This window comes from Miniopterus schreibersii, assembly GCF_964146895.1.
Source record: "Miniopterus schreibersii genome assembly, chromosome: 1".
Classification (NCBI taxonomy): domain Eukaryota; kingdom Metazoa; phylum Chordata; class Mammalia; order Chiroptera; family Miniopteridae; genus Miniopterus; species Miniopterus schreibersii.
In genome coordinates, this window is record NC_138101.1 from 144,680,095 (window position 1) to 144,692,032 (window position 11,938).

Sequence of the window (11,938 nt, forward strand, 5' to 3'; positions counted from 1 at the left end):
TCACACAAAAGCTGTTCACTGTAGTCATGGCGAGCCCTCATAGCCAGTCAGACTGAGGGTCAGTCCTACCCCACTGATGGGCCAACAATAATCAAGGCTCAATTACAACAAGAGGGCACACACAACCCACACAAGGTACACCCCTGGAGCACATAGCTCAGGTGAATGGGAAGACTGTGCCACAGCACCTCCCAGGACACCTACTTCATAAGGCCATTATACCAAAACAGGGAGATGTAGCAAATTTACCAAATATATAGACACAAATATAGGGAGGCAACCAAAACGAGAAGACAAAGAAACATGTTCCAAATGAAATAACAGGAAACTATAGCAAAAGAACTAAATAAAATGGAGACAAGCAATCTACTAGATACAGAGTTCAAAACACTGGCTATAAGAATGCTCAATGGGGTGCTGGTCAGTGTGGCTCAGTTGGTTGGGTGTTGTCCTGCATACTGAAAGGTTGCCAGATTGATTCCTGGTCAGGGCACATGCAGGGGTTGCAGGCTCAATCCCTGGTAGGGGGTGTGCAGGAGGAAGCCAACTGATGTTGTGCTCTCACATTGGTTTTTCTTTTTCCCCCTCTCTCAAAAGTCAATAAAATTTTTTTTAAAAAAAGAATGCCCAATGGGGCAAGAAGGCCATGTGAGAGGAAGCCAAGCAGAGATTGGCTGTTTTAAACCAAGAGAAGAAAAAAAAAGAATGCTCAACAATGCTCAAACATCGGGGAAGAACAGATGAACTTGATGAGAACTTCAACAAAGAGACAGGAACTATAAAAAAGAGCCAGTCAGAAATGAAGACTACAATAACTGAAATAAACAATATGTTATAGGGAATCAAAAGCCAATTAAATGAAGCAAAGGACTGAATCAGTGATCTGGAAGACAATGTAAAGGAAAATACCCATCAGAACAGCAAAAAGAAAAAAGAATTTAAAAAAATTAGATCCCTGGCTGGACGTGGCTCAGCGGTTGAGCATCAACCTAGGATCCAGGCGATCGGGGTTCGATTCCCAGTCAGGGCACATGCCCGGGTTGCGGGCTAGCTGATCAATGACTCTTTCATCATTGATGTTTCTCTCTCTCTCTACCTCTCCTTTCCTCTCTCTGAAATCAATAAAGATATATTAAAAAAAAAAAAAAAAATTAGAATAGTTTAAGGTGTGTCTGGGACATCATCAAGGGTAACATTAGTATCACAGGGGTACCAGAAGGACGACAGAGAGCAAGGAATTAAAAACCTATCTGAAGAAATGATGATGGAAAACTTCCCTAACTTGATGAAGAAAATAGAAATACAAGTCCAGGAAGCAGAGAGTCCCAAACAAGATGAACCCAAAGAGGTCTACACTGAGACACATCATAATTAACATGTCAAAGGTTAAAGACAGAGAATCTTTTTTTTTTTTTTAAAATATATCTTTATTGATTTCAGAGAGAGGAAAAGAGGGGGAGAGAGAGAGAGAGAGAGAAACATCAATGATGAGAGAGTCATTGATCAAGCCCACAATGTGGGCATGTGCCCTGACAGGGAATTGAACCCCGATCACCTGGATCCCAGGTCGACGCTCAACCGCTGAGCCACGCCCGGCTGGGCAAAGACAGAGAATCTTAAAAGCAGCAAGAGAAAAGGAGTTAGTTACCTATTAGGGACCTCCCATAAGACACTCAGCTGATTTCTCAACAGAAACTTTGCAGGCCAGAAGGGATTAGCACAAAATATTCACAGTAATGAAAAGCAAAGACCCAGAAAAAATATTACTCTATCCAGTAAGGCTATCATTCAGAATCAAAGGACATTAAAGAGTTTCCCAGATAAGAAAAATCTAAAGGGGTTCATCACCACTAAACCAGTATTACAAGAAATGTCAAAGGGACTTCTTTTTTGTTTTTTTTTAAATGTTTTTATTGACTTGAGAGAGGAAAGGAGAGGGAGAGAGAGAGAAACATCAATTGGCTGCTTCCCACACACACCCTGACTGGGGATCGAATCCACAACCTGGGTATGTGCCCTGATTGGGAATCAAACTAGCAACCCTTTGGTGCACAGGATGACACTCAACTGAGCCACACTAGCCAGGGCTCAAAGGGATTTCTTTAAGAAAAAAAGATAAAAGATAAGAATAAGAAAAACATATGAAAAAAAATTCTCACTGACAAAAGACACAAAGTGGTGGATAAACCAACTATAAGCTAGTACAAAGGTGAAAAGGCAAAAGTAGGAAGGTCATGTGTAATTACAATAAGGAATATACACACACACACACAAAGGAAGTAAAAAAGAATGACAAAAACATAAATGTAGAGGGGGGGTGAGTAAAAACTGTAGTAATTTTAGAATATGTTCAAACGTAAATGACCATCAACTTAAAACAGACTGCTATAAACATAGCTTGGTATATATGAAACACGTTAACCACAGACCAAAAATCTATAAGAGTACACAAGATATACAGAGAAAGGAACCCATATACAACATTATAGAAAATCATCAAAATACAAATAGAGGAAGAGAATAAGAAAGGAACAGAGAATTACAAAATCAATCAGAAAATAATAAAATGCTGCAATAACTACATATCTATCAATAATTATTTTAAATATAAATGAACTAAATGCTCCCATCAAAAGACAGGGTGGCCGAATGGATAAGAAAACAAGACCATTACATATGCTGCCTACAAGAGATGTACTTCAGATCAAAAGAACACACAAACTGAAAGTATAGGGATGGAAAAGTTTTTCATGCAAATGTAAATGAAAAAAAGCTGGGTAGCAATACTTCTACCAGACAAAAAAAGACTTTAAATAAGGGCTGTAACAAGAGACAAAAAAGCGCACTTCATAATGATAAAGAAATCAATCCAATAAGAGGGTATAACTCTCGAAAACATCTATGCACTCAACACAGAAGAACCTGAATATATAAAGCAAATACTGATGGACATAAAGGGAGAGACAGTAATATACAGTACAGGAGTTTAACACCCCATCAACATCGATGGATATATCTTCCCAACAGATAATCAACAAAGAAACAGCAACCTTAAATGAAACACTAGGCCAAATGGATTTAATTGATATTTTCGGAGCATTTCAACCCAAAGCAGAATATACATTCTTTTCAAGTACACATGGAGCATAGTCTAAGATAGAGTACATATGAGGCCGCAAAACAAGTCTCAATAAATTTAAGAAGATTGAAATCATATCAAGATCTTTTCTGGCCCGGCCGGGAGTGGCTCAGCAGTTGAGCGTCGACCTAGGATCCAGGCGATCGGGAATCGATTCCCGGTCAGGGCACATGTCCGGATTGTGGGCTTGATTCCCAGTCGGGGGCGTGCCGGAGGCAGCCGATCAATGACTCTCATCATTGATATTCCTATCTCTCTCTCCCCCTCTCCTTCCTTCTCTCTGAAATCAATAAAGATATATTTTAAAAAAAAATCTTCTCTGATCACAATGGCATGAAACTATAATTACAGGAAAAAAATGAAAAACACATAAAAACATGGAGACTTAATCATGTTACTAAACAATGAATAGGTTAACAATGAGATCAAGGAAGAAATCAAAAGATACCTTGAGATAAATGAAAATGAAGACACAGACAATCCAAAAAAAAAAAAAAAATCTATGGGCACTAGTCGGTGTGGCTCAGTGGTTAGAGCACTGGCCCGCAGACTGAAGAGTCCTGGGTTCAATTCTGCCCAAGGACATGTACCTCAGTTGCAGGCTCCATCCCCAACCTGGGTGGGGTAAGTGCGGGAAGCAACCAATCAATGTGTCTCTCATATCGATGTCCATTCCCCCTGCTTGTACTCTTTCTGAAAAGCAATGGAAAAAATATCCTCGGGTGAGGATTTAAAAAAAAACAAAAAAAAATCTATGGGACACAGCCAAAGCAATTCTATGAAGAAAAATTCAGGGTCTACGTCATGAAACAAGAAAAACCTCAGATAAATAATCTAACCTTACACCTAAAGGAACTAGAAAAGAAAAAACAAACAAAGCTCAAAGTGAGTAAAAGGAAGGAAATAATAAAGAGCAGAAATAAATGAAATTAACTCTATAAAACTATTGAAAAGATCAATGAAACCAAGAGTTGTTTCTTTGAAAGGATAAACAAATTGATAAAACTTTAGCCAGACCATTAAGAAAAAATTAAAGGGCTCAAATAAATAAAAGCAGAAAGAAAAGAGAAGTGACAACTGACACCACAGAAATACAAATAATTATAAGAAACTACTACAGTCCAGCCAGCGTGGCTCAGTGGTTGAGCATCAACCTATGAACCAAGAGGTCACCGGTTTGACTTCTGGTCAAGGCACATGCCCAGGTTTTGGGCTTGATCCCCAGTGGAGGCAGTCAATGACTCTCTCATCACTGATATTTCATCTCTCTCCCTCTTCCTTCCTCTCTCTGAAATCAATAAAGATATATTTATTTATTTTTAATCTTCACCCAAGGATATTTTTTCCATTGCTTTTCAGAGAGAGTGGGGAGGGTGGGGAGAGAGACATGGATGTGGGAGAGATACATCTATTGGTTGCCTCCCACATGCGCCCTAACTGGGACTGGGCCCAGGGATTAAGCCTGCAACTGAGGTATGTGCCATTGGCTGAAATCGAACACAGGACCCTTCAGTCTGTGGGCCGATGCTGTAACCACTGAGCAAACCCAGCTAGGGCAAAGACATATTTAATTAAAAAAAAAAAAAAAAAGAAAGAAAATACTACAAATAATTATATACCAAAAAATTGGACAACCTGGAAGAAATGGATAAATTCCTAGAAACATACAAACTTTCAAGGCTGAACCAGGAAGAAACAGAAAATCTGAACAAACTGATAACGGCTAATATAGAATCATTAATCAACAAACTCGCAACAAACAAAAGCCTTGGACCATGGCTTCACAGGTGAATTTTACCAACCATTCAAAGAGTTAATACCTATCCTCAAACTAGTCCAAAAAAAACAGAGAAAGGAAGACTCCCAAACTCATTTTAAGAGGCCAGCACTATCCTGATACCAAAACAAAAAAGACTACAAAAAATGAAAATAGGACAATATCCCTCATGAATATAGATGTAAAAATCCTCAACAAGTATTAGTAAACTGAATTCAGCAATAACTTAAAAAGATCATAATCATTGTCAAGTGGGATTTATTCCTGGATGCAAGTTTGGTTCACTATCTGCAAATGAATTAATGTGGTACATCACATAAACAAAATGAAGGATAAAAATCATATAATCATATCAATAGATGCAGAAAAAGCATTTGACAAAACCCAACATCCATTTATGATAAAAACTCTCAGCAAAGCGAGATAATACCTCGACATACCCCAGTGAAAATCTGAAAGCTTTTTATTTAACATCAGGAAAAAGACAGGGATGTCCACTTTCACCACTTTTATTTAACATAGTATTAAAGGTTCTAGTCACAGCAATGAGACAAGAAAAAGAAATAAAAAGCATCCAAATTGGAAAGGAAGAAGTAAAACTATCATTTTTTACAGATGACACGATACTCTATACAAACAACCCTAACGACTCCACCAGAAAATTATTAGGATAAATGAATTCAGTAAAGAATCAGGATACAACATTAATATTAGGAAATTGGCTTCACTTTTATACACCAATAACAAACCCTCAGAAAGAGAAATTAAGAAAAAATCCCAGTTACAACTGCATCAAAAAAAATATCTAGGAATAAATTTAACCAAGGAAGTAAAAGACCTGTACTCAGTAAACTGTAAGACACTGAAGAAAGAAACTGAAGATACAAATAAACGAAGCATATATCATGCTCATAGATAGGGAGAATCAACATTGTTAAAATGCCCATACTACCCAAAGCTATCTATAAACTCAATGCAATCCCTATAAATATCAATGGCTTTTTTCCCCCCCACAGAACTAGAATAATTCTAAAATTTATATGGAACCATAAAAGACTCCAAATAGTCATAGCAATCTTGGGAAAGAACTAAACTGGAGGTATCATGCTATCAGATATGAAATTATATAAGGCTATAGTAATCAAAACAGCTTGGTACTGGCATAAAAACAAACACATGGCTCAATGGAACAGAATAGAGAGCCCAGAAATAAATCCATGCATGTATGGTTAATTAATCTATGACAAAGGAGGCAAGAATATATGGTGAGGTAACGACTGTCTTCATTACATGGTACTGAGAAAATTGGACAGGTCCATGCAAAAAAGAAACAAGAAACTGGACCACTTTCATACACTATATACAAAAATAAACTTAAAATGGATTAAAGACTTAAATGTAAGGCCTGAAACCACAAAACTCCTAGATGAAAAGCAGAGGCAATAAACTCTATGACATCACTTTTAGCAATATTTTTTTGGACATGTCTCCTGGGGCAAGGGAAACAAAAGAAAAAATAAACAAATGGAACTACATCAAACTAAAGTTTTTGCACACCAAAGGAAACAATCAACAAAACCCAAAGACAACCTATTGAAAGGGAGAAGGTATTCACCAACAATACGCCTGATAAGGGGTTAATATCCAAAATATAAAAGGAACTCATATAACTGAACACCAAAAAATCCCAAACAATTCAATTGAAAAATGTGCAGAAGATCTGAATAGACCTTTCTCCAAAGAGGATATACAGATGGCCAATACACATATGAAAAGCTGCTGAAAGTTAACTTATTATCAGGGAAATGCAATTTAAAACCAAAATGAAATACCACCTCACACCTGTAAGAATGGCTATCATTAAGACACAAACAAGTGCTAGCAAGGATGTGGAGAAATAGGAAACCTCATGTACTGTTTGGTGGGACTGTAAATTGGTGCAGCCAGTATGTAAAACAGTATGGAGGTTCCTCAAAACATTAAAAATAGAACTACTCCCCGGCCCACATGGTTCAGTGGATGAGCATCGACCTACAATCTAGGAGATCACAGTTCAATTCCCAGTCAGGGCACATGCCCGGGTTGCAGTCTCGATCCCCAGTAAGGGGTGTGCAGGAGGCAGCCGTTCAATGACTCTCTCATCACTGATGTTTCTCTCTCTCTCTCTCTCTCTCCCTTCCTCTCTCTGAAATCAATCAAGACATATTAAAAAATAATAATAAAAAAAGATCTACCATATGACCCAGCAATTCCACTACTGGGTATTTATCCAAAGAAATCCAAAACACTAATTCAAAAAGATGTATTGCACCCCTATGTTCAATGCAACATTATATACAGATACCAAGTATGGAAGCAACCTAAGTGTCCATTGGCAGACAAATGGATAAAGATGTGGTACATAGTGTATATGGAAATTACTCAGCCATAAAAAAATGAATTAAATCTTTCCATTTCTGACAACATAAATGAACCTAGAGGGTATTATGCTGAGTGAAATAAGTCAGAGAGAGACAAATACCATATCACTTCACTTATATATGGAATGTAATAAACAATATAAACAAACAAAATTATACAAAGAGCAAACTGATGGTTACCAGATGGGAGGGATGTTGGGGATATGGATGAAAAAGGTAAAGGAATTAAGAGGTATAAATTGCCAGTTATAAAAACAGTCACAGGGATGTAAAGTACAGCATAGAAAATATAGTCAATAGTATTGTGATAACTATGTATGGCTTCAGGTGGGTAATAGACTTATCTGGGTGATCACTTTGTAAGTTATATAAATTTTTAATCACTGCTGTACACCTGAAACTAATATAATATTTAATGTTGACTGTAATTGAGAAAAAAATTTTTAATTAAAAAAAAAAGAGGAAAACAGAGGCAGAAAGTGTGAGCTAGAAGGAGCCCAGGTATCACCAGTCCCACCCTGTTATATTCTAGGCAAAGGAGAGAGAGAACCATCTGCCCTTCTGGGAAGACAACCCTCTCCTGGCCTCTGTCCCACTCACCGCAAGACATAGGAACCTTTACCTGCTGGCACTCAGGATAAAGTCCCTGAAGAATCCCTGACAGCCTGGGAAGGACGGGGGTGGGCAGGGACCACCACTGCTCTGAGGGGCTGCAAGCCGTTCCTGTAGGCGCCGCAACCGTCCCAACTTGTCAGCTCCAAGCATACTTAACACATCAGAAGCCTCACCCAAGATTGTGCTCCCAGCACCACCAGGACTCTGGCACATCTGGAGCAGTGGTGAGGAGAGAAATAAAAAAAGTTTTTTTTTTTTGGAAAGAAGGATTGAACAAAATAAAGAGGAAGTAATAAACATTTATGGAATGCCAACCCTTTATTGGTGCCACAGATACATTTTTTGAGGTAGGGGTTATGTTCTTGTTTTACAAGTGAAGAAACTGCAACTGCAAGATGAAACATCTGCCTAGGGTCAATAAAGCCAGGATCTAAAACCAGGCCCATCTGAGTCTTAAGCCCACACTCTTTCTACCACAACAGAATTCAAGGGTCAGAAAGTAGTGAGAGGTTGAAGGCAGGCAGGAAGGTAAGGGGTGTGAGAGGAGGCCCAGGGAGGTGCAGGGCATGCTGAGAGAGCGCCCTCACTCCTCTCTGCTGCCTGAGTTTCAACCACTACCCAAGAAGCAGAACTCCTGTTTGAACTCCAGCCCAGGACCTGCCTGGCTGCCCCCACTATCCCACAGTGCCAGCCATTACTTGGCTGTCTGTAATGCCTACTGTTCACTGTAGATTAATCTCCTGCTAGGGCTATTACCTGGAGAAGTTGTTTTTGAAAAAGCCGAACAAAATGACTGTGGCTGCAGGCTGCAGAGAGTTGACCCATCATGGCTCTGAGGAATGAAGCAGGAACAGAGTGTGAGGGAAGGAGGAAGGGGCTAGATCTGAGAGAACAACCTTGGGACTTTCAGCCCTTTACCAGGCCCTCTGAGCAGACCTCTGCCATAGCCAGCACAAGAAAGTAGGAAAAGGTAAGGGACACTTTCGTCAGTAGTGAGATCCCTTCAAGGCTAAAGATACATTTAGCCAAACAAGAAATAACATCACTCCTCTAATCATCAATCCTCAATGAGTGCCAGTGAGCTTCATGACCCAGGAGGAAGGTAAATCACTGGGCAGAAGATATTCTTTCTGCATCCTAGTTATGTAGCTATGCAAAGTGATCAGAATTGCCAAACCAGACAATGGGGAAAATAGAAATTGGAAAGGCTCTAACCAGTAACTTGGGCCAAAACTCAAGCAAACAGGAGTAAGAGCTTTGCATTTTTCCAAGCGTTCACCACCACAGAACAAGTATGTAATTTCTGAGTGAAAGGAGCTGGAGAGACAAATCCCCGAGGAGAGGCAGAGTTGTCAATAACTGGAGAGATTAAGAATAGGATAACAGCTTCAGGCCGGAAGCAGTGGGAGAAAGGCCTTCCTCCAGTTACCCAAGTACCACTAAGCTGCTCCCTGCTGGAAGCAAGCAAGACAAGGTGACCAGTGTTTGAGCACCTACCTGATCCTGCTGCCCAAGCCCTTCTCAAAATCCCAGCCAGGCTCCTCATGGCGATCTTCCCACTCTCGAAGTACCTCATAAAATACATCTCTGACAGACACATAAGAATGACTGATGAACTAAGGCACAGCTGATTTCATTCCCAGCTGATCTAACTCAATCCCAAGAGCACCTTCCCTAGCTCAGAAGAACTGAGGACAGGACTACCCACAGCCCCATTCCTTATGTTTTCCAAAGTTCCCTACAGGATGACAATGTTATAACCCAGCAGCAGCATACCACATGCCTAATGTACTTCTGTGGGTACTGAAAGCTCTAATTTGTCTGAGAACCCTGTGACTAAGTCACACCCTGTGAGAAGGCTGCTAAGATCAGAGGTTCAAGTCTAAGGGCATAAAGCAACTGTTAGCACCAAACTTTTAGTTTCTATGAAAATGACATAAGTTGCCTATCCCAGAGTAAATGTGGCTTCATCCCCTCCCCCTGAATTCCCTTATCACCTCTGCTTTTTAAAAGTATGAAAGGCTCGGTCACTGGAGAAGTTGGCACGATTGTCAGTTTCTGGCTGAAAGGAGACAGCTTGAACAGATGGTGGCATCGTCAGAGAGACCTAAAATATGGCAATGACATTAGGAACAGGAGCCTGCAGAGTGCATGCTCAGAAAACTTCATCCCTTTATTCTTGCCCAGAGTTACACCACAGGACAGTAGAATGGTGTGAGTTGGGCTGCCTGAACTATGAGGCTGGAAAGGGTCAGGTCTGGGCCAGTAGACATGTGAGATAAGAGTCAGTACCTTGGCAACACTGCCCTCGTAGGCAACTCGAAGGCGGCCTTGGAGAGATGGTGAGAAGCATAGCAGCCGCTCATTCTCAGCCAACAGCTTCAAGGTCCCTTTGTCCAGGTAGGAAAGAACTCTATAGGGTCAAGAGCACATATGACTGTAATCAGACACAAACTGCAAATAGGAAGCTGGCACCTGCACACCACACAGAATATGGAGCACGGAGCAGGTATGTAAGGCAAAGTCACAGGCCAAGGATTAAAGATGATAAAAGTAAAAGGGGAGGAAATGAGACCTTATGGAGTAGGGAGCAAGAGAGCAGGACAGGAACATGAGACATTAATCCAAAGGTCAGTCACCAAGACCACAGTGGGCAGTTTGATTCTTTCACAGGTTAAATTCATAGCCTTGATACAAAATTAAAGGGTTACATGTAGGAAAAGGTACAGGGTAACTGCATACACGTTAAGCTCAAGCCCATACCCGAAGTGGCCAGAAAACCAAGTGGACAATGGGAATAAGGCTCAGATGTCTCAGCTAGGGAAACTCACTGAAACTGATGTTCCAAAACCTGCACTGCAAAGAAGACACAATCGTGGACACTCTGGAATAGTGGGCTTTCCAGGGAATCTAGAAGGATAGTATCAAGCTGTCAGTTAAGAATTATTCCATTTCTAGACCCCATTTCTCAAAAAGAGGCTTGTTCACTGACCTAGGACTCCCAGACTAGGTTCAAAGTCACTGTCCTTGGAAGCCACCATCCTCCGGGCAGTAAGCAGCTGAAGGACGAAGAAAAGCTCCAAGAAGAGATTTGGCACCAGGTTTTCTGGATATAAGAAGAAACCCCAGCACAATGAGCACCATTCAGAATCAAGGCTCAGTTCTACATGCCTTATCAATTCTCTTACCCTACAGTTCTTTAAGTATCCACTCCAGCGCCCTTTGCTCTCACTCACCTGCAATGCATGAAGAATAGACAAGGGCTACCAGCTCTAGGCGCTGGCGAGAAGACACTTTGGCAGGATCAGCAGGTTCAGCTGTGAGGTTTCCTGTCCGGATGGGGAGGGAAGACCCCAATTCTGGGGTAGGACAGGTGGGAGCAGGTGACTGCTGCAGCTGCTTAGAGCTATGGAGATAAAGAGATATCATGAGCACTCTGCCTGGCTTCCCCTCCAAAGCTATACTCGGGTTCCTCCAGAGGGGACAGCCATAGCCCAGGAAACATAGCCAAGGTTCCCAGGGGGCAATCAACCTCAGGGAAAAGCCTTACAGATCCCCCACAGGAAGGAAGCTAACATCCCAGGGAGCAGCAAGGCCATACCGCTCCTTCCTGAGCATCTCCCGCTCTTCTTGCAGACTTCCGCACCCTGGGGTAAGGCCATGGCCCCAAGGGCTAGAGTCCAGGACTGAGGGTTGGGAACTGGGGACAGAGCTGATGGGGGGTGAAGTGAAGCAGATCTTGGGCTTGGAGAGTGACCGCTCTTCGCTCACCGGAGTTGGGTTGATCCTGCGTGAAGGCTTCGTCCTGTTGAGAGTAGCCACAGGTTTTTCTCCAATTCCCACTTCAAGCATCCTGACAAGAGCTGGGGTCTCTGCGACACGCCCCTCATTACTGTAGTTATCTCATTCCCAACCTTCCAGCAATTCCCAAGCTCTACTAAGGAGTGCCCAGCCCCAAGTTATTGACTCCCCTAGCATAGCTTTGCA

At 41.2% G+C, this 11,938-nt stretch overlaps 1 protein-coding gene across 6 annotated transcripts in view; it reads right to left on the reverse strand.

Annotated features, from left to right (window-relative positions):
* The window catches only part of CDAN1 (codanin 1), a 28,182-nt gene that overhangs the window by 15,431 nt on the left and 813 nt on the right, over positions 1 to 11,938 (reverse strand). For 5 of the 6 annotated variants that reach the window (XR_014000008.1, XR_014000009.1, XR_014000010.1 and 2 more), the window contains exons 3-11: positions 11,553 to 11,756; positions 11,188 to 11,357; positions 10,944 to 11,057; positions 10,783 to 10,861; positions 10,244 to 10,364; positions 9,949 to 10,058; positions 9,449 to 9,538; positions 8,708 to 8,783; positions 7,959 to 8,164 (exon numbers count right to left, since the gene is read on the reverse strand). Coding sequence is in view for 3 of the 6 variants with exons in the window: in XM_081153988.1 (XP_081010114.1) it covers positions 7,959 to 8,164; positions 8,708 to 8,783; positions 9,449 to 9,538; positions 9,949 to 10,058; positions 10,244 to 10,364; positions 10,783 to 10,861; positions 10,944 to 11,057; positions 11,188 to 11,357; positions 11,553 to 11,756 (1,170 nt within the window). In the remaining 3 variants the exon portion in view is untranslated. The remainder of the gene's footprint in view (positions 1 to 7,958; positions 8,165 to 8,707; positions 8,784 to 9,448; positions 9,539 to 9,948; positions 10,059 to 10,243; positions 10,365 to 10,782; positions 10,862 to 10,943; positions 11,058 to 11,187; positions 11,358 to 11,552; positions 11,757 to 11,938) is intronic. The other variant, XM_081153987.1, reaches the window with a different exon arrangement.